The sequence below is a fragment of the Rattus norvegicus genome, chromosome 5 (genome assembly GCF_036323735.1).
Source record: "Rattus norvegicus strain BN/NHsdMcwi chromosome 5, GRCr8, whole genome shotgun sequence".
NCBI lineage: Eukaryota > Metazoa > Chordata > Mammalia > Rodentia > Muridae > Rattus > Rattus norvegicus.
The window spans coordinates 123,100,703-123,128,407 of record NC_086023.1 but is presented as its reverse complement, the minus strand read 5'-3'; the positions used below and the strand labels follow the sequence as shown (position 1 = coordinate 123,128,407).

The 27,705-nt window shown below is 39.5% G+C and overlaps 2 protein-coding genes across 26 annotated transcripts in view; one reads left to right on the top strand and one right to left on the bottom strand.

The window, feature by feature from the left end:
• Positions 1-23,294, bottom strand: part of Mier1 (MIER1 transcriptional regulator) — a 51,540-nt gene extending 28,246 nt beyond the window's left edge. For 2 of the 21 annotated variants that reach the window (XM_017593381.3, XM_063287693.1), the window contains exons 1-6: positions 22,639-22,790; positions 21,810-21,910; positions 19,174-19,247; positions 10,081-10,105; positions 9,913-9,949; positions 5,831-5,976 (exon numbers count right to left, since the gene is read on the bottom strand). In XM_017593381.3, coding sequence (XP_017448870.1) covers positions 5,831-5,976; positions 9,913-9,949; positions 10,081-10,105; positions 19,174-19,247; positions 21,810-21,815 — 288 coding nt within the window. In that variant the 5' untranslated portion in view covers positions 21,816-21,910; positions 22,639-22,790. 21 annotated transcript variants of the gene reach the window in all.
• Dnai4 (dynein axonemal intermediate chain 4) overlaps positions 23,125-27,705 on the top strand; it is an 88,804-nt gene continuing 84,223 nt past the window's right edge. For 4 of the 5 annotated variants that reach the window (XM_063287692.1, XM_063287690.1, XM_063287691.1 and 1 more), the window contains exon 1: positions 23,200-23,339. In XM_063287692.1, coding sequence (XP_063143762.1) covers positions 23,293-23,339 — 47 coding nt within the window. In that variant the 5' untranslated portion in view covers positions 23,200-23,292. Of the gene's footprint in view, positions 23,340-27,705 lie in introns of all 5 variants that reach the window. The other variant, NM_001024786.2, reaches the window with a different exon arrangement.

Here is a 27,705-nt window from a genome sequence, read left to right as displayed (position 1 = left end):
TAAGAATTCATAAACAGCTTGTTTTTTTTTAGTTCATTTTTTAGGACAATGGATGTTACTACTGAAGTGAGTATTGAGTGACAATTTAACAGAGCTCGTTTAAATGGCATACTCTATTTTGAAATCATCTTCTGAATAGACCACAGTACTTAGTCCACTCTAGAACATATTGAACAACCCCCACTCAGGGTCCTGACTGTCAATCTGCCTTATTTAAAGAGATTAAAGTCAGCTTGAAAGTTTATCAATAGAACAGGATGTTGGTCTTACTCTAGAGTATCTTGGCCTAATGTCTTAGGTGAGGAGTCTCTAATCTATTTTTAAAAACTTCCAAGTAAGGCTTCATCTATGAGTACAAAAGACCACTAATTTCACAAGTGTACGATAAGATAACCAGCGAATCAGCCTTTCCAGTGATTATAGCTGATATAGTGATTATAGTCCAGGAAATAAAGCTTAGACATTGTTTTTAAAAATCTTTCACTAACATGACAAATAGCTTACAAAAAGGTTAGATGACATATTAACTGTATAGAAGGGAATTTCACTCTGAAAAACAGAATAATTAAATCACAGACTGTTTTCTTCACTGTAGCATAGATAAGAAGTACAACTCAATTCATAAAACATTATTCCTCAAAAATCTCAAGTCACCTCCAATATTCTAAAGGAAGGGCAGAGGTGGGGTAAAAAGTGACCTCACCAATACCTGAAGGGGCTCAAGTAGAGAGGTCAGTGACAGAACTGGTACACAGTCATTTCAACAGATGAGAAACACTTAAGCATCAAAACTAAAAACATCTAACCCTCCTGATAAAAGCTTTCCATATTTACTATGCTTTCCCTAGTAAATGAAAACTATACCCTCTCCCATTATTATTCCAAAAATATAGAGGTTATGGAAATATCCGTAATACATTAATCATAGATTAAAACAATGTTTTTAAATTTAATTTGTTACACTTAGATTTCTTAAATGACCATCTTTTGTCCAGGTCTGATCCTCGTGGTTACTGTCTATGGTCAGCTTTACTCATCAGAACTATTCTTGGTTGTTCATTAGTATGCAACCTAAGCTAATAAATACTATTTCTTAGTTATAGTTTTCAGAATAACTAAGGAGAAAAGTACAAAAGTCTAAAACACATGAAAAACTTGAGTCAGTATCCAACACTACTCAAAGTGAGGGGAAAAAAAAGCTCGATGGCTGAAAAAAGAAAATGTTCACAGCCATAGTTTACTGAACATAAGTGCCATGTTTCTGTATTGTATTTGAAAAAATGTACAAGGAACATGACTCATAAAAGTTCAGATAGAATGTGGTGTAGGTCTAGTACAATCAGCACCAGGGAGACCAGACAGGACACATACCAGATAGGCCTTAGAGCAGAACTGTGGAGTTCTAGTCTGGACTCCACAGTTAGTACAGAGACAAGCTGGGGTGCAGAGCTGAGACCATGCCCCCCTACCACCACCAAAAGAAGATTAACAGGAAAACATGAATGCAAGTAGAATAGATAAGTTCCTACTAGTATCACACAGTTTTTTGTCTTTCGGGAAAAGGTTTCACTATGTCTATACTGACCTGGACCTCACTTTGTAGCCTAAGCTGGTTTCCAATGCATGGTCTTTTCTACCTCAGCTTATAGGTGTCAGAGTTAAAAAGGTGTGCCGCTTAGAAGCCCATTTTTATTTGTAACTAGAGACAGTTTTAGAAGCAGACCCTCTCTGAGACGGCAGCCCACACTTTCCCAGCAATCTATCCTTGATGGGCTTTATTGGATTCCTCTAGTCTCTTAGCTAAAAGGTGAACACAATGTAGCTTCCTCTGAGGCTTTCAGAGCATTTTGCCAGCATTTTTCTTAGAGAACACATGGAAAAACAAACAAACTGAAGACATTAAACCTTGGGTCAAAGAACAGACTGACATGGGGTGTGTGTGTGTGTGTGTGTGTGTGTGTGCGCGCGCGCGCTCATGCGATTCTAACCAGAGACTGGTAGACATCTGTGTATGTGGAGATGGGGTGGGAATGGGGTGGTGCATGTTAATAGCAGGTCAGGTGACGTTGAGTATCAATTGGACATCATTGTACTAGGGTCTATCGATCACCTATTTTAGAGGTAGTTTCATTATCAAAATCTATATTCTACCAAGCATTAAGGGACTTCACTGAACTCACATTGAAGCACTGCATGAAGAAGCAGTGTTTTTTCCACCATCCAAGAGTAAGGACATAGAAAAAGGATAACAGAGAACAAAAGCTACAGGACACAGAGCACCTTCTCACAGCTGTGCATCAGCTTTCTCTGGGAAGAGCAGAAATGATACAACTGAGATTTAATTTATCACATGCCAGACACTGTGCCAAGTGCTTTCATTATCGTCTTCATAGAGATGAAAGTTCAACAATGTCCATCAATTTATATGCTTATGAAATAGCAATTTTAAAAGTACATGCCCCATTCCCTAACTCACTGACTTATTACTTACTTATATAATGCACATATATTTTCTTTCTTGAAATCTGACTTCAGGTTAAATGTTCATTATCCTGATGCAATCTGAGATAAGGGCTGAGTAGAAAAGACTATGAGGGATAAAGACAGACACATAAATAAAAAAGATGGACATTACAGTGTGCATTAGGAAATAGGTGTGTAAACACTCTAAAAGTAAGTGGGGCAGTTCTATCTGTGTAAGCTAACTGGACACTGGCTAGGAGAGTTCAGACAAGTGACACAATGAGAGCCGGAGGACACCTGTCACTCCAAGGTTTAGACTATGCAGTCGCTGAGTGCACTCTAGTGAAAGCCTTGATCCCTAGGTTTTAGAGCTGAACCAGAAATGTGACCAATGCTTTAACTTGTACATTAAGCATAGATTTTGTTAGATTTCCTTTTACAATGCATTTAAATATATAGACGTAGTTGACAGTACTCTGACTTCTGACTGTATTACTAGAATTGTACTCATGCTTGGTCTCTTGAATTTTAACAGAGTACTGGAAAGGGTTAAATTTTGCTACTGGTAATTTACAGCAAACAAATACTTTATACACTTTATGTGAATAACTTTAACACTCCTATTAATATCACAATAAATTCTAACCATTTCACTAACGTTATTAGAATACTTAAATGTAAGACTTACATAACATCTTTTATACTGATGGTACACAGCTATGACTGTACACATCAAAGCTCGTTATCAACAATACTCACTGAAAAATTTAGAATTCAAGTTGAATGAAATTAAAACTACCTTCCAAGGATTCGACTATTTGAATAGCTATCTTTAACTTATTCAGTTGATTTTGATCTGAAAGAACGCAAACAGATGAAAGTGCAATTTGTTGAATTTACTGCTTATTTGTGAATGAATTAACTGTGAAGATTGTTCATAATTACATTAAAACAACAACAAACAAACAAGACAGACTTCAAATGAAAGCTCAAAATGAATCCCACACCCACCGCTGTCTTGCTTCTATATAAGCAAATGAGTAATCAGGAAGACAAACTGGTTTACTTCTTAAAAGATATTGGTTTGGTTCATGGCTATAAAGCTTTTAACTACATGAAATCTAACACACTGTTTACCCTCAGGTTATGAAAGTTCTAGATATGGAGCTACTGAAACCTCAGACTTGGTTCTATGTGGAAGTCAGGAGATTCTGAGTTGTAAAACTGCTGGAGATGAAAAAATAGGATTAGTTCTATTCTCCTTTTCTTCCCTTATCTAACCTCTATAGATTTAAATTAACATTTCCTAAAGAAGAAAACAGCAGTGACTGACTACTCTGTTCCTTTCAAAGACTGTTCCTGACCTCCAGTACAGTGAGAGCCTTTGTAATAGTCAATACGCAATATAGATACCAAAAATAAATTCAGTTCTCGGGACAAAGTTAAAAAAAAATACATAGGCCCTGTGGATAATGCTAGTTTTAGTAACTAAATGATCCAAACAGGACCCTGGCAAGATTTAACTAAATGGTATCAGGACTCCTTTCAAATCCCCAACTAAATTCTAACCACAGATAATTACTGTACAAGAGTAATACCCTCCATTTTTCTCTACCTAAATACTAGCACTGTTTCTGCTATAATTTTCTTTATATATTAGGTCATACATATAAGTTTTATTAGAGAACAACAGTTTACCTTATGAAATTAATGAAGGGCATAAGTATTACCTACAGATACAAATGTGCATGAACTATGGTGTGAAATCAAAGCTAAACTATACTGAATAGGATATAGCATTTTCTAATTAGCATACAGGTATGGCAACACCAAATCCAGAGAAGGCAGAGAATCCAGATCCCAGAGTGCCAGCCAAATAAAACTCAAAGCTGGAACAAATGAACTAGCCCAAGAATAAAAGCAGTTAGTAAGGTACAACCTAATAGGAGGTTTATGGTAAATGGAAAAAGTCCTATCAAGCAGTTGGTTTTATAGCCAAAATTAAGAAATCTATATTTTCTTTTAATTATAGGAGATTGAAATAAAAGTTTAAACTTTAGAAAGGTTATTACAGATACTGAATAGAAATATATTAGTAGGCATATAATAACACATGAAATAGGAAAACCAATTAGAAAGTAGTCATAATAGTCTAGGATAGAAAACACCCAGTGAGGTAGATATGAAGCAAGAACTGGTCAGAGGTATTTTAGTGGAGAGGAATGACAGGCTTATTTATAAACTTGATGCTAGTCATGAAGGAAAAGGTCTTCCTAGTTCCAGACTTAGGCAACAACGTAAATAAATAAATATAAGTATTTTTTAAAGTGACAGTTTTTTATAGAAAGAACAAGTAATGAGGGAATACTAAGTTTTGTTTTGAATGTATACAATTTTAGAGGTATTTGCTGAATGTCTAAAGGAAAAGCCAAATTGGTGAATGAAACCAGAAATATTAATGCTAATCCAGAAGTACAAACTATCAAACAGAAACCATGAACTACAAAGTTAGGTAGTTTTTAGACTTGGTGTGCACGTGGCTCCAACTTGCTCTGTGCACATGTAGACCAGGAGTGCACCCTTGGGAGATCTGCTGTACTTAGTGAGCACTGCACATTCTGGCGCAGCTGACCTTCATAATACATCTGAGCAAGTCTCTAAGAGAGACAAGAACTGAAGTATACGTCTGGCACCAATAATCAAAATAATATGTAAGCCAGGTGTTGGTGGCACATACTTTTAATCTCAGCACTGGGAAGGCAGAGGCAGGTGGATCTCTGAGTTCCAGGACAGCAAAAGCTACACAGAGAAACCATGACTTGGAAAAACCCAAACCCAAACAAACAAACAAACAAAAAACCTAAAACAAAACAAAACAAAAACCTGAAGGTGTAGGTGAAAAGAACGTGTAGAGGACAGCTGAGAGAAAATGGAGAATAGGAAAATTCAGAGAACACAAATGAGAAAAGTTCTCCAAAAAGAAAAGTACTGATTGGACCATAAAGGCCAAAGGTAAACCTGATAGCCAAAGACAAGACAAAATCTAGAACTTTAATTAAAAGGAAACTGATGGCATTTAGGCTATCTACTCACCCTGAAGAGGGTAAATAAAATATGCAATAACTGAAGAAAAAGGTCCCCGAGAGAAAATTTAGGATTCTTTCATAGTCCATTTCTCACACAGATGTATACTTTACCGAAAATTACTTGAATTCCTTTATTTTATCCATTTTAAAAGTCTCAACTTCAAATGTTAAATACCCCACCTATGGTTATAGCAAAATTTCCCACATAAACAGAGCACCAGAGTCTCCAGTGACCCCCTCTCCACATGCTGCACCACTTCACCCCAATAAAGGCCATTTACCCTCGCAAGATCCTCTATTTCAGAACTGAAGTTTGTCTCTCCTTCCATCATTTCTTCTTCTTCTAATGTTCGCTCATCATCAAAATCATGAACCAGCATGTCAGCTGACGGATCAAACTCATGGTCCTCTGACGCTGCTGAGCCCCCTAGGAGAGAACATTTTCAGATGTATGGTAAGCCAGAGTCAGCCATCCTACCAGTACTATTTCAGTATATATGCATTGTTTATTTGGGGCTAGATGAATGTCGAAAAGGACCAGGAAAGACAGACACTGTAAATGTTTCTACTTTAAAAAATTACCTTTACTCATGCCCACTCGCAAAAAGCTCTTGCAAGAAACTGCCATGGGTCACCTCTATGTTCAATTACATTTGAAAAAAAGGGGGTAGAATATTGTAACTTAAAAATGTTGCTGTGATCTTCTAATCAGGAAACTCACGTTACAAAGAAAAAAAAAAGCTCTATCAAGTTAAGAATGGTCTTTTATGTGGAGGGAAGAACAAAATGAAAACAATTGTTTGATCACCAGATAAATGTTTGAGTCACTCTGGCGACAGAAAATACAATCATCTATTACAGAATAAACTTTAGGTCAATGACAGGTTGCATACATTACAGTGGCTATGCCACACAGTCTAGGTGTGTGGTAGGCTTTTAGAGGTATGCTGATATTTGTATAACCACCTGAGTTTATCAATGTTGCTGTTAAGCAACACCTGACTATCTAGTGAAAATGTACGTTACATCACAACAGTACCTTGAAAACATGTTTTAATATTTGAGTAGTTTATCTTGGACTTATGCAGCTGACTTTGATTTGAAGTTAACTCAGAGGTTATTAAGAGTAAAATGTATTAAGACGAAATATACAATGTTTATCAAAGGCAGTTCAAATAACTCAAAGAAACTGTATATCCTAACCAATATTTAGCCTAGCTGGGGGGGAAGGGGAAATATTACTAGAGTCAATAGGGTTACCCTCAAATGGATGGGAGAAGTGGGAACATGGGTGTTCTGTAGACGTTTCCCACACTGATTACTGCCAAACCAAGACTTCAGTCTGCACAGGCACTGCTTGCTTATAAACTAGTGTGCCATGCTCAGGGTTGCATTAACACACAGGCCAGCATCCGTGTCTAGCTCTGTTTAAAAGAATCAGTAAGTAAAATGAAGAAACCAGGGCATACCAATGGATCTAAGTCCTTCAGTCAACTCTCACATTTTCAGAACCATTTCTTTTACTATGTGCCAAATAATATGCAAAATCATTTGACAAACATTCTCAGTCCTGAAGTAGTGTACAAGGTAGGTACTTTCCCCCACTTGAAAGGGGGAGGGGAGGATGCACGGCTTAAGGAATGTAAGCAGCACTCCTAAACACAGGACCAGCATGGGCAGCAAAGATGGAGCCAAGCCCTAGCTACAACCTTAACTACTGAGCTCCAAACTTCCCCTAAGTCCTCTACACATTTTGTGTCTAAAAACACTTAAGGAGAACCTAGGTTTAATAACATGTGTGACCTGTATACCCTTACAGGAGGAAAAGCACATGGCAGACAAAATGCTTTTTGAGAAGTGTTTGAATGCTATTCAATTTTATTTTATACTAGATTTTAATGATGAGCTATTAGTCATTATGCAAGTTTCAGAAGGACTTATAGAAAAGCATCCTGTCTTAATTTCTTACAAGAGACTCTTTAAAAAAAAAAGATTTATTTATTATATGTAAGTACAGTGTAGCTGTCTTCAGACACACCAGAAGAGGGCATCAGATCTCATTACAGATGGTTGTGAGCCACCATGTGGTTGCTAGGATTTGAACTCAGGACCTCTGGAAGAGCAGTCAGTGCTCTTAACCGCTGAGCCATCTCTCCAACCCACAAGAGACTGTCTTAATTTCATTGGTATTCTAGCAGTTGAACTACTACATAAGAGAGTTAGCATGAGAGCATAATTTAAGGACCATTAACTTGGAGTTTTGGTCTTATCATCTTTTTTTTTCACTTTCCTGAAACCTTTCTTCTGACATTTAGCAAACAACAATGACGTATTCTCACAGAGCAAGCTACACTTATATTCACCCTTGCAGACCGAAGACTCTTCCAAAAAAACCAAAAAAGCTCTATTACTAGAGCTGGAGAGATGGCTTAGTGACTTGTGCTTTTGCAGAGCACCTGGATTCAGTTTCTAACGCCCACCTTAACTCAAATTCTAGAGGATTCTTATGTAGTCTGTGAGGACATGTGCACAGTACATGCATTTATATAGGCAAAACACCCACCCACACACCAAAATTACATCTCTATCCCTCTCTTTTGGATATTATTAACCTAAGCACAACACGATTCTTATTGAATATGGATATTGCCAAAAATCATTACAACTTTAGTACCAAATCATGAATGTCACATTACTTACCTGAAGTCTTTATCATTTGTCTGCCATCATTTATGACAGTTCTACCTGAAGGCCCGTAAACTCACTCCCTTACTATACTGAATGCTGAAGTGTAAATGAGCTTCTCTTTTTATTCCAACTTCTTTCCCAGATACATAGCACATATAAGCTTGTAAATTTAACTACTTTGATGTTTGTTTGATTTGAGTTCTTACTACCTTATTTGTATGCAGCAACTAAACACCTATTTATTGTCTGTCAGATGCTAGAACCTTTACTGGGACAGTTTCCAGAGAGAGAGCTCACTAATAAGGATATCTTTTGCTTCCTACAAGTACTTTGCTATGGAGTTAAATCACTGCTTTATCATCTACTTTTGGACTACTAAAAGGTATCATCTTTTCAAAGGCATAGAGGTAACTTTAGGCTACAGTGTATCATGCTTACCTATTTAATCACTTAAACAAAAACCCCTCTCCTCCTATAATTCTTACATATAAGGATTTTGTACTGTGTCTGCACTTTGAATGAAACTGACAGTCTACAAACAAGTCATTTAGCACAGTTGTGCAACTATGACTGCCAGCACTGACTTCCAGGTACAGATGCCATGAAAAGCAGGACAAACTTTGACAGCTGAGCATCTTTTCCCTTAAGGCCTCTATCCTTAATGATATCAACTTCAGTAACTCTTCGCAACTGTGCACAGCAATAAATGTCCCTCCTGTTAAAGTCCTGGTATCTATAAACTTACTGACGAATGCCTTGAAAAGAAAAATCTAAAGACTAGTGAATCTAAATATTACATAAATAGACACTAGAAACCAGTAAAATTTATTTCTGTGGTTTTGAAAGAAAAAACAGTGGAAATATTTCCATATCCCACAACCAACATAGTGATATAACACTTTTCTGACCTCAGATTACTTCTAACTCCTACCATCCTGAACTCATTTATAAACCACAAAGTTAAAAAAGTCACAAAGACCAGTTCGCTTTACTCGGGCATACAGACAAAGGAAGAAATTTTTAGCTGATATAAAGATAAAGGCAAACGTAAAGTGAACACTCGAAGTATTTAGATTGAATCCAACCTCCGGAACATAACAATTTATGTCTATAGAAAGCACCCAGGTTTATTAAAAGGACTATTCATGTGAAGTGCATAAAAAACTTTCTAAAAATTACAATACAAATGTTGATTGCTTTAATATTCAAAATTCAGCAACATGATGTTACACTTTTGCTAAATATTTAATATGTGAGATATTTTCAAACAAACTCCTCAGAGGGCTCCCTCAGAGGAGTACAACAATGTGTTCAGTATTGAAGAGAGAATATAAAAATCCTACTAGACAAACAGGTAAGAGTTATACAATCTACCATCCTCAAATCTAAAATCAAATCCTTATGTTTACAACACCATTCCTGCGCTGAATGGCTGGCCTACTTTTTTCACTATGCCCCTCATTGGTAAACGTGTCAGCAGTTTTTTCTCAAGTAAAATGTCTTTAATCTAACTCATTTTCAAAAGTATTATTTCATATACTTTCAATTAAATAGCAATTTTAAACTGTAAGAAATTTACACATATGGCAATTGAGAAGAGTGGAAGGGAGGGAGGAGGAGAAGGACAAAGAGGGGAACGAGAGCCCAAGCAGGAAGATGGACTCAGCAGCCTCACCTGTACCTTCATGGGCAGGCAAACATTTCATCCATTTCTTTTTCCCCAGAAAAAAAGCAGCATTCAGAAGAAAAGCAAGTCAGATAGCAGTCTAGCTCCTCTAGACTTTACGTTAAGAGGACAAATGTTAGTCAAACAGGATTATAAAAACACATAAAAAATACTTACCTGGACTTGAAGACTCAACAGATGGCTGAAGGGAAAAGAAAACAAATTAGCATTTTTGTGTAGCATACCTTCATAAACACTGTAAGAACTACCTGACTAATGACACCAAAAACTACAGTAAGTTTTAATGTCTAATTTTTCATATTCTTTCCCTTCCATTATGCTTAAACCTGAAAGAAAAACCTGAAACATTTGAAACTTGATTTAGAGGCAAAAATAGTAATATAGAATTAATTTACATTTTAAAAGCAAATATAGTCCTCAAAATATAGGTGAATTAACAGGTATGATTTTAGATCTTAAAATCTTTAAAATAGCTGTTCTCCTATTTATACTGAAATAACTATACACGAGTTTGCTAGCAAATGGTCTCTAAAGCTTAAAAAACAATTGGAAAGGAAGAGGGAGAAAATCCCGCTCCCTTACCACCATGGTACTAGGGAATGAACCCAGAGCTTCAGACATGTACATGCCAGGCAAGTGTTCTACCAACAACTAGGTTCCCCTCCGCCTCTAGTGAGGTAAAATCTTTCTGAAGTCCAGGCTGGCATCGATATCAGCATTCCAAATGCAGAGCTTACAGGTGTACAGCACTAACCACACAATCACTGTGCTGCTCACTCAGTAACAGAACCATAAATAGAAAAACATGAAGATAAAATTGGTAGCAACTACTTTAACCAACTGCTGTTAGACAGTGTGGTTATTTTATCTCAATTTAGCTAACTTACAATTATAAACAAATTATCTTCAAACATGAATTCCTTCTAGACAAATCCAGTAACTTGGGAGAACTTAGATGCCTGTTCACCCAGAGCTACGTATGGATGTTGTGAGAAGGCAGAAACCATGAGCATTTTAAGAGTTATTTCTTCTACTAAACACAACAGGGCCAAGAGGCAAAGCAATAAACAAATGGAGAAAATGTTCAGTTTTCAAGAGCCAGGGATTTAGACAGATCTGTGTGAGGTATTTTAGTTCCATTTTTGAAAGCTGCCTACGTCATGTTACTGTCATAAGTGCAGCATTCCAGATTCCAGTAGTGATCTATGTTGGCTTCTTTTGAGGTACACTTTTGCAAAGGTCCAATTTTACCTCTAAACTTCTGTAAGAGAATAATTCATCGCTTCAGCATGGTTTTTCTAACATCATCAACAACCCCTAACTCTGAGGCAGTATTATGCACTTCCTATACCACACCATCATTATTTAAAAGTTACCAAGCCAGAACAGTCAATAGAACTTAATTTGGTTTCTCTGATGGGAAGCTGGAGAGCAGGATGCTAGCAAAAGAATACTAACCATAAAAGGGCAGAGCTACACAATCCTGACATAAAATGGGTGTATGCACCATACAAATTATCCAGCAAATAAACATTTTAAAATCTTCATCCCAACTATAAATCCTAACCTTTGGACCATTACAGCGCTTAATGACTTCATGCGGCGCCAAGTTGATCAGTACCAAATAAAAGTCTTGTCACTCATTTCCATTTTTAAGTAACGGTCTGAAACAAACAACCACCACAAGTTCTTATGGATTAGGATTCAAAGAGAAACCCACCAGAACATTATTTAAAAAAAACAAAAACATTCCAATAATGTTTTACAGTTTTCTGATTAAAAAAAACTATCTTTCTGAAATCAAGCGTGGTAGCATACCTTTAATCCTAGCTTCAGGAGGCAGAGGGGAGCAGAGCTTGGTGAGTCTGAGACCAGTCTGGTCTACAGACTTCCAGGCCAGCCAAAAATATACAGTGAGACCTGTCTTTGGTGGGGGAGAGGGGCTTGGAGGGGGGTTTCCTAACAGTAATACTACTGGACAGGGAAAGGTTTAATGGAATTAGCTATTATCAATAATGGGGCACTGAATATGGAGGCTGCATATTTCAGTTTGTAAGAAACCTCTCACCAACAGTAATAATACCATACTGATGAACATTATCAGCAAATAGTTGCTAGCTTGAAGTTTTGAAAAGGCTGTAAATACTTTCTATTCCTAAGGGGCCTACTTATGTTTAGAGAACTGGCACCATGGTTGAGTACAGGGAACTCCACTGAACACAGCTCTTAATGTTCAAAGAGAACTAATATTCTGTCAGACATACTGGGCTTGCTGGAAGGTAGTATTCACAAACTGGAAAGGGACAGGACATGCTAAGTGTCTATGCATTTTATTACTTTATGTTGCAAATAAAATTTTATCAGTTTAAGAGAAGGGTGAGATTAGTTTATTGTAAGTTAACTGCATCCAATTAAATCATTACCTGCTGAAAACAAGCATTTTAAAAGCTCTTATTGTGAACAATACTTTTACTCAATTGACAAAAATGAACCTTTTGAAATGAACTTGAGTTTAATATCACAATACATTGGTTTCAAGAATAAGAATAAGAGCATTTTTATAAATGAAGAGAACAGCAGAATTTACACTCATAGTGCAACCCATTCTCAAATGGAATTATCTTACTTCAATCATAAATGTGGCATCAGCACCTCCTCTGTCCACTCATTTCATACAATAGTAAGCGTGGGTCATGTACTGAAAAGACTATGCTCCACAGCTCATCTCTATATCTCACACCTCTAAGACAAAGACAAACCTCTCTGTTCTCTTTTCTTTCCTTGTTACTTTCTATTTCTAAATTGTTTTACCAGCTCAAAGCAGGTTTAAAATGTAAAAACAAATTGGTATTTATCTTGCTCAACAGTTATGCTTCTTTAGGAACTAGTATCCTTATTTAACCATCTTCACCAAGACAGGCTAGATCAATATTTAAAAAATATTTTTATGAACATAAAAAAGAACTAGAGGATTAAAAGGTCCTTAAAATAAACTCAAGCATTATTATTGTAAAAAATTACGAATGATTGTAATCAGGGTATCTTTTACCAACTTCAACATAGCCTACCTTTATGCCTATAGGCATATATCAAGGTATTTGTGTGCATGTATGCGTGTGTGTGCGTGCGTGTGTGTGTGTGTGTGTGTGTGTGTGTGTGTGTGTGTGTGTGTGTGTATGACTTATTACCCTAGCTTGTTCAAAGCAAAGAGTTGGGTAAATTTTTTAAATTCATTATTTACATAGTTTAGAAATGATACACAGCTCTTCCAAGTAACAGAACACCATGAGTTTGTAATAAAATGACGAGACAAATTATTGTGTTTGGGATAAAAGAAGGGAGAAAATACTAAAATATATATTGGGAGTTTAATAAAATCAGTAGTAACAGCTACATCCAGGGAATGAGTCAGGAAGCAGATATTGCTTAATTTTTAATTGTTTTCATGCATTACTCATTCTTTTTTAAAAAGAAAATAAGGACTGTCTTGTGGAATTCTATGTCTTTTAAAATCTTTTTAAAAACTGGTACTTTTAACTATTTATCAATTATAATTTTAAAAAGTTAGTCTTTTTGGTCCATACATGTTTAAGTAAACTAGAAAGCATTAACACTAGGCAGAGGACATCAAAGATAACAACAGGCTGAAAAGAGAGCAGGAACTCTACTAAACTGCTCCAGTATGCCTCCCCACTCCACACCCGTGTGATGCTGATAAGGTCACTGTTTTAACCTCAGGGCTTCAACCATGTTCAGTTCTTTTGTGCAATTCACTAAAACAGAAAACTCTAATTTGTGAGTCAAAAACCAAACCTAGAAGAGACTAGATAGAATATTAGTATTATTTTTACAAAAATCATGTTCAAAGATTCATTATATTTTCAATGCAAAAAAAAAATCTTAGTGACTTTGCCCCTCAAAACGATTTTATCACCATTTCTTTAAGTGTTGCCATCTCTTTCTTAGGACGGTTTTTGATAAATCAGATACATAAAGAATGGAGGAACCAAGCAAAGAGGGAGTGAGGGCACCAAGATGCACACCAGTGTCACACACTTTCCACTCCGCTCTCCTCCATGTCACTTAAACTTGTCTTTCCTCTCAGGAATGCCATTCTGCTGGAGGCACTTGAAGGTGATTTCCGAAGAATCATTCCAAAGAATGGCATTATGGAAGATAAGTACCAGGAACCCAGAAGTCTGGGTTTGGGACCTCATTGTTACAGACTGTTACAGAGGACAAGTGCATAAACACTGATCAGTTTCATTTTCTCTATGGTGAAAAGCTTTACATTTCTTTAAGTTCCTTTAAAACCTAGGTTCACTTTCATTATGCACTACTCAAAATGTGGCCAAAGGGTGGGCTAGGTTTAATATTGTTTTCTGACCTGCGCTTTTACATTTATGACTGCAGGAAAAAGGCAATGCCAGCTGGCATGAAGCTATTGCACGGTCTCTCTGTCCCTCTCTCTCTCCCTACCCCACCACACACACACTCACTCACTAAAAAAGTTATACAGAAAAGCCCAAGCAACGGTTAAGTCACAATGAATTCTGAAGCCACCAGCCACCTGTTAATCTTTTGACATCATACCATGCTTAATCTGAAACATCAAGCAAGAAATTTTTATATAGCTGCTTATTTCCATAAAGACATACTTATGCTTCATTGGCAGTGTTTACATCTAAATTATATGGGAAATTGATTAGTTTCACCAATATTACTTTAAATTAACTTACTTCTTTTATTTCTTTCACCTAGGTTATTAAGTTTGTTATGTTGGTTCTTAGTCCCACCAAATTAAATATTTCAAAACTATCAGGCATCACTGGAGTTCCTATTGTGGACAGCTTTGAGGAACAAATAATAAGCAAAGAAAATGGAAAATCACCAATATAGACAATTGCTTACGATTTTAATTCACTGCTATGAAAGAGGGGAAACCCTGAAGAGAAACAGAACACAATTCAATTCCTTAAAAACATACAAACCAAAATCCAAGTAAACTCAAATAATGCTAAGCAAGGAATATAGGTCTTGTTTTATTGTTGTTGAAAATATTTAAATTAATACATTAAGAAAGTCCATTTAAATATTTTGTTAGAGACGTGAGGTTCAGGTGAAAAAATGATCTTAAAATGTACTGTGGCTTTTTTTTTCTTTTATAATCCATGTATGTTTACATACTATGAAATTTAAATGACAAAATTCTTGTTCCCAAAGGTCCCTGCACCACACTCTTTAAAAAACCCTAAGGATCAACCATTTCTTCCCCTTATATTTTTTTTCCTTCTCACTGACTTTGTAAAACTGTAACTACTCTGTAATTTCCTCCCTTTTAGTATAACTAGGAGAGCCTCCTTCAATAACTTTAGATTAAGTAATCTTAAGAGATAATAAGCACTGAGAAATATTACCAAAAAGAACTACAGAAGGGGAACATGTACTAATTCTTCTGTGCACAACAAATTCATTTAATGTTAGACAATTGAAGAACCACTAAATATATACTTCCTGTAAGTTCACAAAGATGACCAGATCCGTATAAAAAAGAACTGCTATCTATTCCAATCATAATTAATGCCAGTTTTAGTTCACAGATCAAGTATTTTTTTTTTTCTTTTTTAGAAAAAATAGGATCAAGATCATTCTCTGAAGTGGAGTAGAACAACATATTGTGAACAGAATACCTAAGCTTTGGTCTGAAGCCGTTCTTCTTTAGTAAGCCTCAAGTCTCCCTACATTTACCAAATAAATGGACACAGCCCCAGCTTATCCTAATCAAAAGCACAACAGTTCAGAATGCAAAACATGTACTGCATACATCATAAAGAATAACTCCATGAACAGGTTATACAGAGCTAAGACGTTTTTAACCAATCATCTCTCCACCATTTTTTTTCAAAATTACTTATCTAAAAAAAACAAACAAGAAAAACCAAAAACCCCTCAATTATTAAAAAACTGAGACAAGGAAAATTATAAATTTACTTTTCATCTATTTTATTTTGGTATATTTTCGTTGACACATGAAGTTCCTTCACTCTTTTAAGATTATGAGACCCTTGGGTTCTATCCTACACAGCCAAAGCAAAGAGCAACCTATGAACAATTTAAGAATATAAAATATACAACAGGTCATTAAACAATGCAATGAAACCAAAAGTCAAGTTCTAAAATTGACCCATCAGGTGTTCCTGCAAATCTTAATTATTCTCTCTCCAAAAGAATGGAATCCCTATGGAAGAGCAACTTGTACTAGAAAACAAGAAGTGGCCAGTGTCGGCACACTCCTTCAATCATCACAGTATTGCAGTCCCCTTTCATTAATAAAACAAAAAAGTGCACGCTGCACTCAGTTTTTTGGTGACATTTCTTTTGAGGCCACAGCACAGCAGCGTAACAACTACTGCATCTATGCAGTGGATTTCCAGCAAACTCGAGTCAGGGAAGGTTAGCTGATAAAATGCCTGAAAAATCTAGCTATACACTCTACTTCCTCTTGGAGTACAGGAGTCAGATCTCACAAACACCAAAGCCCAGGGAGGGCTGATGGATCACACCCAGGCACATTTAAGTGAAGTAAAAGTAATGCATTCACTGCTCATGTCTTGCCATTCTTTAACTGAAAACACACCTAATGCATTTAGCTCTAAGCAACATTAAGTCTTCTCAATATTGGCAGCAAGCAAGTCCTGCTACCAAAAATCTCTTCTTCCCTTCGTAGCAAAAAAAAAAAAAAAAAAAAAAAAAAAAAAAAAAAAAAAAAAAAAAAGACATAAATATAAAGGTCATTCTATAACAGAAGCACAAGTTAACACCCTAAAAACTACTCCAGGAAGCTTGACTGGTACAGAAAAGGCATCATCTTATGTTTCTGTACTCCAAGGCTTAAGGATATTATGCATAAACAAGAGTAGCCAATATCTACTTCATTTAGCAAATGAAGGAGTAGAAAACTGAGAGCTAAGTGGTAAATAAAATCAAATACTTCCTCAATCTATTTTTGGGCGCTCTTGACAGAAAACCATGAAGATGTTTAGCAATCTTACTGCTTTATTAATTAAGTATTTACACGACTTGCCTCAAGAGAGATCAAAAAAAAAAAAAGTCCAAATATAACAATATGAAACTCGGGGGGAATAAATAGTAACAAAATTCACTGATTAAAAATTGAACAAACCACAGAACTGATGACTTAAAACCAGACACAATATTAAAATTTCCTACAGCACATTCTAAGATCTAATTACACCTAAAGCAGCTCGCCTACCAATCTGAGAACACTAACCAAGGGAACTTGTTTACTAGGAAATGAAGCTAAGACTGGGAGGGATGTGGCTCGGAGGTAGAGCGCTTGCTTGCTTATCTGCCTTGCACAAGAACCTTGGGTTCTATTCTACAGCAGAGGGACAAGAGAAACAAGAAAAGTTTTCTGTAAGAAAAGTAAAATAAAAGGTAAATAAATAACAGGCACCTTTGACTTGGAAGTTTTTAGTTTTTTCAGGAGCTATAGCGTGCAAAAGAAACTTGGAGGTTCTGACAGGGGACCGAGTCCCAAGCTTGAAGCTGGATAGGGCTTACTGGGCTAATTTCTCCTGCTCATCTATCCACTATAGGGAAAATTACTAAATTAATCAAAGGTGTGTCAGCCTGCTCTCCCCCCCCGCCCCCCCCCCACCTAGACTGCAGGTCAGCAGTCGCGGGCTGGGGTGACGCGGGCTGGCGGGAGCAGCGACGTCTGGGCTCGCGAGGGAAGAAAGTTCGCGGGAGCAGGGAGAGGAGTCCGCGGGCCGCGCGGGCCGGCCGGCGAAGTTGCGCCAAGGGCGGCTTCCGGACCGGCGCCCTCGCCTGCTCCTCACTCAGCAGCCGCCTCCCAACTGGGCTCAAGTCCGACAGAGCCTCTGCGCCCAACTAAGTTTCAAGGAGCCCAGCCCAGCGGCCCGGCCGGACAACAGGTGGGCAGCGGCGCCGCAGGCCCGGCCCCGGCAGGCCCTCATCTCCTGCCCGCAGCCCTCCACCAAGGCCCCGCCGGGGAGGGGCGCTCGTTCTTACCTCCGCCATGTTGGCCGCGCCACCGGGTCACATCGCCGCGGCGGGTCGTGGCCAGAACCCGGATGTGCGCCTGGGCCGCGGGGCTCCCGCTGCTGTCTCCGCCGCCGCTTCGGCGGGAACGCGCAGGAGCCGCCCGAGCGCGCCACCACACCCCGCTCCGCCCCCTCGCGGCGCCCCGCTCGGCGGGACGGGAGGGGAAGAGTCCGGCGGGCGCGCGCAGAGCAGGGAGCGCGCGGTCCCGCGGCCGCGGTCCCCGGGGAGCGCGCGAGGGGCGGGCCCGGGGCAGTCCGCGCGCGAGGTCCGGAAAGGTCCCCTCCGGGTACTCACGACGGGTACTCACGACGCAGGAGAAGAATACCTCCTATTCTACCTGTCGGTCACTTCTGAAGTGCTTTTACCAGAAAAGAGAGGTTGCTCGGACGCGACAGCAACACGAAGCACGAAGCGTGCTCTGACAAATACTTCCCTTAGTGATTCCCAGCAAGAAAACAATTCCCACAAATCGGCAATAGCGCAAAGATGAAGAGCAGAGAACATTCCGTTTTCCTCACTTTTTGTGATGCCAGTAGCAACACAGCTCTGCAAACGGATGAATTTTGCACAACTACACAAAAGTTTCAAATGTAAAGTAATGCTCTTCGATGGCTAAGCCTACATGACTGCATGGAGACAGAATACTTGCAAGTAGAAAGTTTGTTTTACTGTACTGCTAAATGGCCTTGAGGTCCACACTGATAATGGCTAGGGCCGATGATTTATCCAATTTCCTAAAGTAGATAATTAAGGCAGATATTAAAATGGGCCGTAAGTTTAAAGTTTTTTTTTTTTTTTTTTTTAGGGCCAGCGTTTTTTTCCGACATAATTAAGGCTTCTTAATGCAGTTTCAAAAAATGACTACCAAAAATCAATCAGTTAAGTGATACTCATTACGTCTAAGGAATATACCATGGTTAAAAATACATTGCACAAATGTGTACACACAACTTTCTTAAACATCATACTTATAATGCAATATGGGAGAATGCTGATTTCTAAAATTATTTCTATTTCCTTAAAATTCTAGATTCCATCAAGCCTTTTCCCATTTCTAAACACTGGACATGAACCTGACAGTCTTAAGCCCAATAACAATTTGTGCATGAATAAACTGCATGTACAGGTATATGAAGTAGCTGCTAAGTGAAAGGACATTACCTTGTAATTTGACAGGAAAAGAATCCAGAGACAGTCTGTAAACCAATTAAACATAAACATCTGATGCACATTTTCTACTGAAAGAAAAGCAAGGGAAAGAAGAGAAAGGAAAACTTTAAGGTTCCCAAATCTACAAACAATTCTTACCATTAACTGCACTGTATAGTATTTTCACTTTATTTTAAAGATTATTATATAAGCTTTCTCCCCCCACAAATTCCTGGAGGGAAATAAATATTTTAGCACAGATACAGTTTTATTAAATTGAGGCACTACCTTGGACTTTTAAAATGTCAGTTCTTAACCAAATAGTTCTCACTGGATGAAAAAAAAAATGAAGACAAAAAAAATCTGTGACTGAGTGGGGGCATGGAGTGGGCACGGGTGAAAATAATAAAGGGCTCAGAAGTAGCCATACCCTGGGGATGAAAGAGGACTTTGCACTAAAATATGAAAAGTTAATATATATGGATTTTCGCTGGCCACTAAAGGGAAAACTGGAGTATTGTTATATTTTAACACTGAAGTACAACTTGCTTTAGTCCATTGGGTCTTTGATTCTTCAGTTAAAACATCGACAAAACTTTCAACTGTGATAAGGAGTAGACTCAAGATTCCTTAAGCTACTTACTGACTGAGCCCTCAAAGTCAAAAAATCAAGGCTGTAACATTCTGAATGGGTACTTACTGTTAAATGCCTTTAAGTTGATTATTTCCTATCAATATTATTACCTTTATATAGCATTATCCTTTGTAGGGGAAAATTCTCTCTACGTATTCCCTCTTAGAAAAATAAAGTGTACTGCGGTGTTTCCTAGACATTCTAGAGATGAGGAGAAATAGCTCTAATCCTGTAGGTCATACATTATACATTATTATTGAGCTCAGTATACTTGCATTTCATTCTCTCCACAATCCCATTGTTCAGAGTCTAAGAAGCCACTTTTAGAAAAGCTATGTTCTTCTGGAAACCTTTCCTCGCCCTTTTGGTATGGGTAACAATTCACTGCCCTATCTTTGTTAAGTAGGGCCTGCCATCCTCAGTCTGCTAAGATCTGTCAGTAAATTCTGTTGACAAGCTTTTCTGCCTGTGTTTACAGACTTCCAGAGACTCACTATTACTCTTGAACAGGCTATCTACTCTTTTCAAAAACAGTCCAAATGCTTGACTCATTCCTCCCTGCCTTAAAGGCTAAAGGTTAGCTTTCACCCACCATTCCTAGGTCTTCAGCACTCCGCATAAATCCATGAGGCACTCTCTTTGTACTCATAAACACTCAAAATTTATACTTAGGCTAACAAAAAAGAAAACAAAACAAAACAAACAAAAAGGCATGTGTCTGAAAGCAGGACATGGCAGAGTAAAATGCATAGGAAAACTTCACGAATAACCTGATCGAAATCATTAGAACTTATTAGTGTAACATCCAATCCACATTCCTTCTATTGGAGTTCTATATTAAAATGTTTAAGTTAAACTAAAAAAAAAAATGTAGCAAATTCCAACTTTTATGCAAGGTTTTGGTTTCTAAAGACAAAGTAAAAAAGAAAGAATAGGCCTAAATAAACCTAAGAAGTCTCCTTGTTTTGAGGAAAATTAGTATTAATTTTTACATTAATCTATTCACAACTATTCTCTCCAGTAATGTATTTTTTATGGCAATTACTGAATTCTCAATGCAAACATAAAATGAGGGCTTGGTGTATAACTCAGTGGTAAAATACTTGCCTAGCATATGAGGCCCTGGGTTCAAGCTCCAATACTCTAAAAGCTATTAAACAACTTATAGAAGCTATAAGGGACATATGTATGACTGTGTATGTATTCGTGGGCATGCATGATACCCACATATGCATACACTTCATAAACAAACACACTCTCCAGAGATATCTAGTTGCTAACAAATATACTGAGGATCATTAGACTTCAATTAGTACTTGGATCAACAAAAGCTACCTTGACAACTGACATTTGCCTAAGATGTACAGCCTTTTATTCAGCACCAACAACACCTGATTCAAAAAACTAGTTAATATATCTGTACTATATAGGCATATCTGTTTATGCAACTCAAAGTGTATCTCTTAAAGTACATCGAGAAATATATGTACATTTCCAAGTCCACGAGTCCTCTTTGGAAACTATTTTCTGAACTACGTCCTAAAACTGTTCTGTAGAAATAGAGCCTATGCTGTATTTGTGAAGACAAAATACACAGAATCGTATTCTTCTTCAATGACATCTGAATGTATCTTGACTTTACTGGGCAGACTACAGGCTGCAAAGCACAGCAGCACATTAAATTTGGAGGCTCCATAACTATGCAATAGAAATGATCTTTTTGTTAGTTCTTTTATTAATGCCATCCTAAAACACAGAGAAACTTGGGTCTTCGAAGCACAGTTTGGGTTTCTTTCATCATTTTTTCATACAACTTCATTCAGTGGCCTCATTTTATCAGTATCTGCAAACTTGTTATAAATCTTAAGCGTTGCTGATGTTACTTTTACCCTAAGTCTTGAAAGGGCTGGCCATTAGCACTCGTACCACACTAGGACAGACAACAATCATGTTTTTATTACATGAGGGAGTTTGCTCTTGCCCTCCCTTCATCTCCAATTGTGCCCTTGCCTACCAGCATCACATCCGTCTTGTCTGCATTGAACCTCAACCAGTTGGTTCTTAACCACGTCCGAAACTCAGCCAGGCACTGGGAGAATCGAGCCACCACACCATCTGGATTAAAGGAAAGAAAGCCTCAGTAGCTACGAGACAGAAACAGTTACCTCAGGCTCACTCATTCTCACATTTTCAAAAGATAGGTCTGAGAACCAGTTCAACCGCCCAGTGGCAATTTCAGCAAAAAAGAAACAAAAATTGAGTCCTGCAATTTATAAGCAATGCTAAAGATTACAAAGACCCCAATAATTACGTTTCTGTATTTCACCCATGATTTGAGAAAAGTCTAGTCAATTCCGGGTCATCTCGGCCTTAGAAATCTAGCTGGTCTTAAATTTGCCTAAGGTCTTTGCAAAATTACAAAAATTGGTTTGATAGAAAAAACTGAAGCCCTCCCATGGAGTGGGGGGAGTGACTTGCCCAAGGTCACACAACATGCAAGGACCAGAGATGGGCACCAGGCCAGCAAGCATCTACATTACAAGCTAAAAGAATAAGGCCACTCGCGGGGGGATAGGCACTGAGAGCGCCTGATTCCCTGCAATGCCGTCTCTGATTCTCTCGCCCCTCTACCTTCCTCCGACAATGGCAGGTTGACCCAGGTTGAGCCTATCACCTCAGGGGATGCTGTGCCAAGAGAGCCAACCTCAACTGGCTGGACAGCTAGGGAAATCAGGGGCACAGAGGTGGAGCCACGGGGGAGTGGCCAGGAAGCCACACCCCTGCCGTGGAGCGAGGGCCGACCGAAAAGGGCGGGAGCTGGCCTGCCCGCCCCACAAACTCACTCCGCAGCGTAGTCCCGGCGCGCCGCGGAAGCAGCGAAGACTCGCGCCGCCGCCGCCACCGCGAAGGCCGAAAGACCGAGCAGGGGCGGGGCGAAAGCTGCGCGTGCGCGCCAGATGGCAGCGCCTCCGAACCGCCAGCCCTCCCCGGACACTCGGGCAGCCCCGCCCCGGAAGTTAAGAGTCTTCCGGGCGGCGCTCTGCCGTGGGGGAGGGGAAGTGGGGAAAGGAGACTGCGAGGGCTTCTGGGGCCCTGGTTCCCGATCGAAGGATGGGTAAGATGGTTTGTGGAGGCTGCACTTACAGCCGCCGCCGCTACCGCCGCCTCCGCTGCTGCCGCCGCCGCCTGGAGACGCCCCATCCATCCGCCTGCAGCCGGGAGACTCGCAGCCTGGGAGGGGCCTGGGCCGCCCGCCTCCTCCGAATCGTCGCCCGAGCTTCCTCCAGCTCCACCAACCCTCTACCCTCCCCTCCGCCTCCGCCCTCCTCCTCAACCTCGAGCGGCCAGCCAACCGCGCGGCCGCTTCTTGAGCCAGGCTCTGCGGTCGCCATGACGCCCGGCAAACATTCCTGAGCTGCTGAGGGGGCAGTTGGAGTCCGGGCACCGCAGAACCGCTGGGGAAGGGGCTCCCAAGCCCTAATCTAAGAGTCGCCACCATGCCCAGCTCTCCGACAAGCACCCGTAAGCAGACCAACTTCACCGCGTAAGTTCCGCACTCGATCCGTGGCCCATTCCTCTAGATTCCGGAGACAGCCCTTCGGTTTGGAAAGGGGTTCCCAACGCATTCGATCCCGCGGAGCCCCCAGACATCTTCGGATCCTTTGGCTTAGTTCGGTCTGTGTAAAACCCCCGGGGTTTGTCGAAAGCCACCCTGCCTCCTTGTTTCTTCGAAGCGCTTTTGCTTGTATTCTTTCACTTGAGTCTTTCAGCTCCCAAGCTTTCTCGGTGTGTTTTGACTCCTTGGTCTCTGAGCAACCAAAGCTAATTTTAATATGTACGCCTGCAGAGGATTTTTTTTTTCATCTCCTTCTGCCAGCTTGACTTAAGACTCTTAACTGCTTACTACTTGCTGCTAAGCCAGGAGAAAAGACCAAAGATATGTGGACTTGTGTGGCATTGAACTTGCAAGTGGCTCCTTAAATGTCCACTGAAATATTTCCCATTCTCGAACATTTCAGTCACTTTGCGGTCTTCCCAGACCAGCCACACCTTTTCTTAAATTCTCTGCTCGGCGAATCGTTCGCCATCTGAACTTTCTGAAATTTCTAGGGAGAGAACCTTGCATTTGCCCGTGAGTGTAGTACTCAGCCATTTGGCCATGCTTCACCAAAAAAAAAAAAAAAAAAAAGCACTTTCCAATAGCTGACAACAGTCAGTTGATGCTTTAGTTGTTAACTAGTCCATCACCAGCCTTGATCTAAATGACCACTTAACTGAGTTTTGAAATGCTTCGGTTAGCTAATGGGAAGCCACTCTTTCTTCAATCTTCACGAGGTTCCTGGCTAGTTTCTGCTGGTTTGTTTGTTTGTTTGTTTTATGTATGAGTGTCTATTTGTGTATATTTAGATCTAGGTTCTTTTCCCCTGTATAGCCCAGGCTGACGTGGAACTGGTTTGAAAGTGCTGGGATTAAAGGCTTGGACCACCTGGCCTGGCATTCTTTTTCAAAATAGTTTACCAATCTGTCCCGTTTCTAAATATATGTTGCAGAGTTAGGTGGCTCCCCCTCGTTGTTGCCTTGTGCCTTTCAAAGTTATCTAGACACACGACTCAAGTTTTCTTCTCTCTTCAAGATCTCTTTCAAGAAAACAAAGCGGAAGCAGTTAACACTTAGAAATTAATAGTGTGCTCAAAATTCATCCTCAGCGCTGTATTTTACTGCCCCTTTGTTTCCAGTACACAGCCATTTCCAGTTGATTAAACTGCAGCCTTGCACTTCCTCGGGTACTGCTGTGCAGTGAGGGCCACTTTCATTCTCGCTATGCTGTGCTATCCAGACCTAAAAACTTTCCTACACGTCTTTCTGCATTGAAATAGCTGGCTGAATAGTCTGCTTGCCAGCACCCCCTGTGTGGTTGGCTGCTCAAAACTTCCTTAAGCTTTTCCCTTTCCCTCTGAGTAAGTGCCCCATTCTTCCAAACCCCCCCCCCCTCCGCCAGGATCTGGCTTTGGATTGTGCCATTTGAGTATGACAGTAACATTCCCAGCGCACACGTATCCACACCAGGAATGCTGTATTCCCATTTCCAACCCTTAGAATTTACTGCCCTTTGGGATAGTATATGCCAGATGATCTCAGGATTCACTCATTTGTGTCAGGTGTCTCCATGTGTGAACAATAATTATTTCCCAGCGTCAGCTTCACCCTTACTTTATGCTTCAAGTTTATCCCTATGAGAATATTATATCCTCTAGGGTTTTTTCCTTGGTTTTTCAAGACAGGGTTTCTAGAACCCACTCTGTAAAGTAGACTGGCTCTAATTCACAGAGATCCACCTGCCTCTTCCTCCAAAGTACTGGGCTTGCAGGTGTGCTCCACCACTGCCCAGCTCATAGTATGTCCTCTTTTGCACTGCTGTAGACCCCTCCTAGGATGAAGAACGTCTTTAATACACATTTATTAACTGAACAAGTAAGTAGATACATATATATTTGTTACTGGTGTTTCTTGCCCAATTTCTCTTTTGCCTTATGGAGATGTTAAAGTGAAACTAAATTTATACAAATTAAGACAAAACCAGTATAACACGTATAAATGCAAAACAAACACAAAACAACCATGGTTTTCACTTCTAAGAGGATAGGAATGGTTTCTTCTGGAGCTTAGTGTGAGTGACACACATTCAAGTTTTCCCAAATACCAGGTTTCGGTGAGGTAAATGTCTCATGAGATTTGATAATAATGACAAATCGTAAATCAAGGCACTTTTCACGTACACTGGTGGGAATGGATGATGGTAGGTTTCAACAGAGTGGGGAACGTTCTGTGATAGCCCTTGGGTGCTATTTGATAATATTCTTAAGGCCTTTTGGTTGGTGGAAATCAGTGGTCTGCCAATACATTCCAGAGGGTTCCACCTGGATATGGTAGGCCTGAAAAGGCAATTGAGGGGCTAAGGGTAAGTAAGTAAATTGTGAACAGGCTCTGTACCTGAAACATTCCACCCTCTCCATAATCATTGGGATTTAATCTGTTAATCGGCCTTTGTAGAATGTTCAGTGTAAGGTGTGGCTTCTTTCCCAAAACATTAGTTTTCATTCTCACAGTAGCTGAAAATATTAGAAAACTCTTTGGGAATTTAAAAAATGGCATTCATAATAAATGCAAAGATAGGCTAGGGTTAGAGATGGTGAGCTACCAGAACTTTACCTGACCAAAACAAAGTGTTAACCTTAGTTATTGCTCTAACTTACTGTTTCTCTCTTTTTTTTTTTTTTTTAGAATTTATCTCTAATTTTATAAAATATTTCCTGAAGTATTTACCAATATTTTGCTTTCTTTTTTTCCACATTGCAATCTTGCTATTAGTTTCACAAACATACAGTCTCCTATTGTGCTAAAAACAACTGTTAACTCGCTCTTTTTTTCTCTACTCAGTTGTTTTATTCCAATTCCTTACATATTCTTACTTTGTTGTTTATTATTTGAGTATTCAACTGTTTATTGTTATAATTTAAAGAGAGTCAGGTGTATTATTGCAAAGACCTGACAATGAGACTGCCCTTCAGAGTGAGCTGTCCTAGAAAGAGCCTCACTACTGGTTGTCTGGGGGAGTATGGGAGGGCATGACTGGGCCTTGAAGCAAGGGAACATGAGAAGATGTAGAGTATCCTACACGGCTGCAGCATGATGGGACTTTGAAGGAGAGATGGAGAGAGTATTCAACTTGAGAATCTCAGAAAGAAGAGATGGTAGCTATTTATAGCATAGCATGAGTCCTGAAGAAACTAGCCTTCAAATCCCCAGGGCAGAGAGATTTCTGGTTCCCACAGGTTTCCAGAGAGCTAGACAGGCCCATACCTCGGTATTTAGCCGGGCCTGCTGAGCCCTCACTAGGAAGGACCGTGAACTTAGCCTACAGACTCAGGGCCACTTATGGTTCAGTAGGCTTTATTATTCTACTGTGTCCAAGAGAGAACTGAAAAAGGGCAAGGGAGGGGAGATTGTGCTGACAGTCATAGCAGGAGCAGGCTAGTTCTTTGTCCTAACACACAGACTGCTTGGAGGTCTGCTGTGATGAAGAAGGGCAACAAGATCATCTATTCTTGCATGTTATCCATTGTCCCATTTAGAACTCCAAGCATATTCTTCTCAATGCATAGCTTTAACAATTCCGAAATAACTATCGTATCTGAGTCTGGGTTTGTCATTTTGTTTGTCTCTTCACACTTAGCCTTGCCTTTCGATGTGCCCTGTGTTTTTGTTGTTGTTGAGAGTGAGATGTATCATTGACTCCAGCGTGATGAAGAAGTGAGCTGCATTCACGCTACTGAAGGTGTTAAATGTCTAAGGTTTGTATGCCCTCTAGTATCCTCATTTGGATACGCTTTGTTTGGTTTGGGTTGGTTTTGTGTTTTAGGTTTCTGTAGAGACTTCCTAAATTGTGTTAGCTTTGCAGTTGTTTTATAGTCCTTTGTATTACAGAAGCTCTACTGTTGTCCTGGGAAGAGACTGTTCTATAAAATGACTAGGTTTTGGTCTCCTACTGGGCTCTTGTCCCTGGAGTGTTAGCTTCCTGCCTCTACTTCCCAAAGGCTGGAATTACAAGTGTATACCACTATGCTTGTTTCTCAGCATAGTTTTCCTCATTGGATAAGAGGAGATGGCTTAAGTGGAGCTAGAGTTAGAATACTTTCCCCCCTGTGTGTGTTAGACCTTGATGACAAGTTGCTTCAGCTCTAGTAAAATGGCATAGGTACCTGGTAAGGAGAACAGGTTTCTCTGGGTGTGTGAAGCTACTTTCTATCTACCTGGTGGTTTGTGAAGATAAAATAAAAGTATGCAGGCTCCTTACAACTGTTTCCAGAAGGTTTTGTTTTAAGCTAGCCTCTGCTCGTTCTTGAGTAATC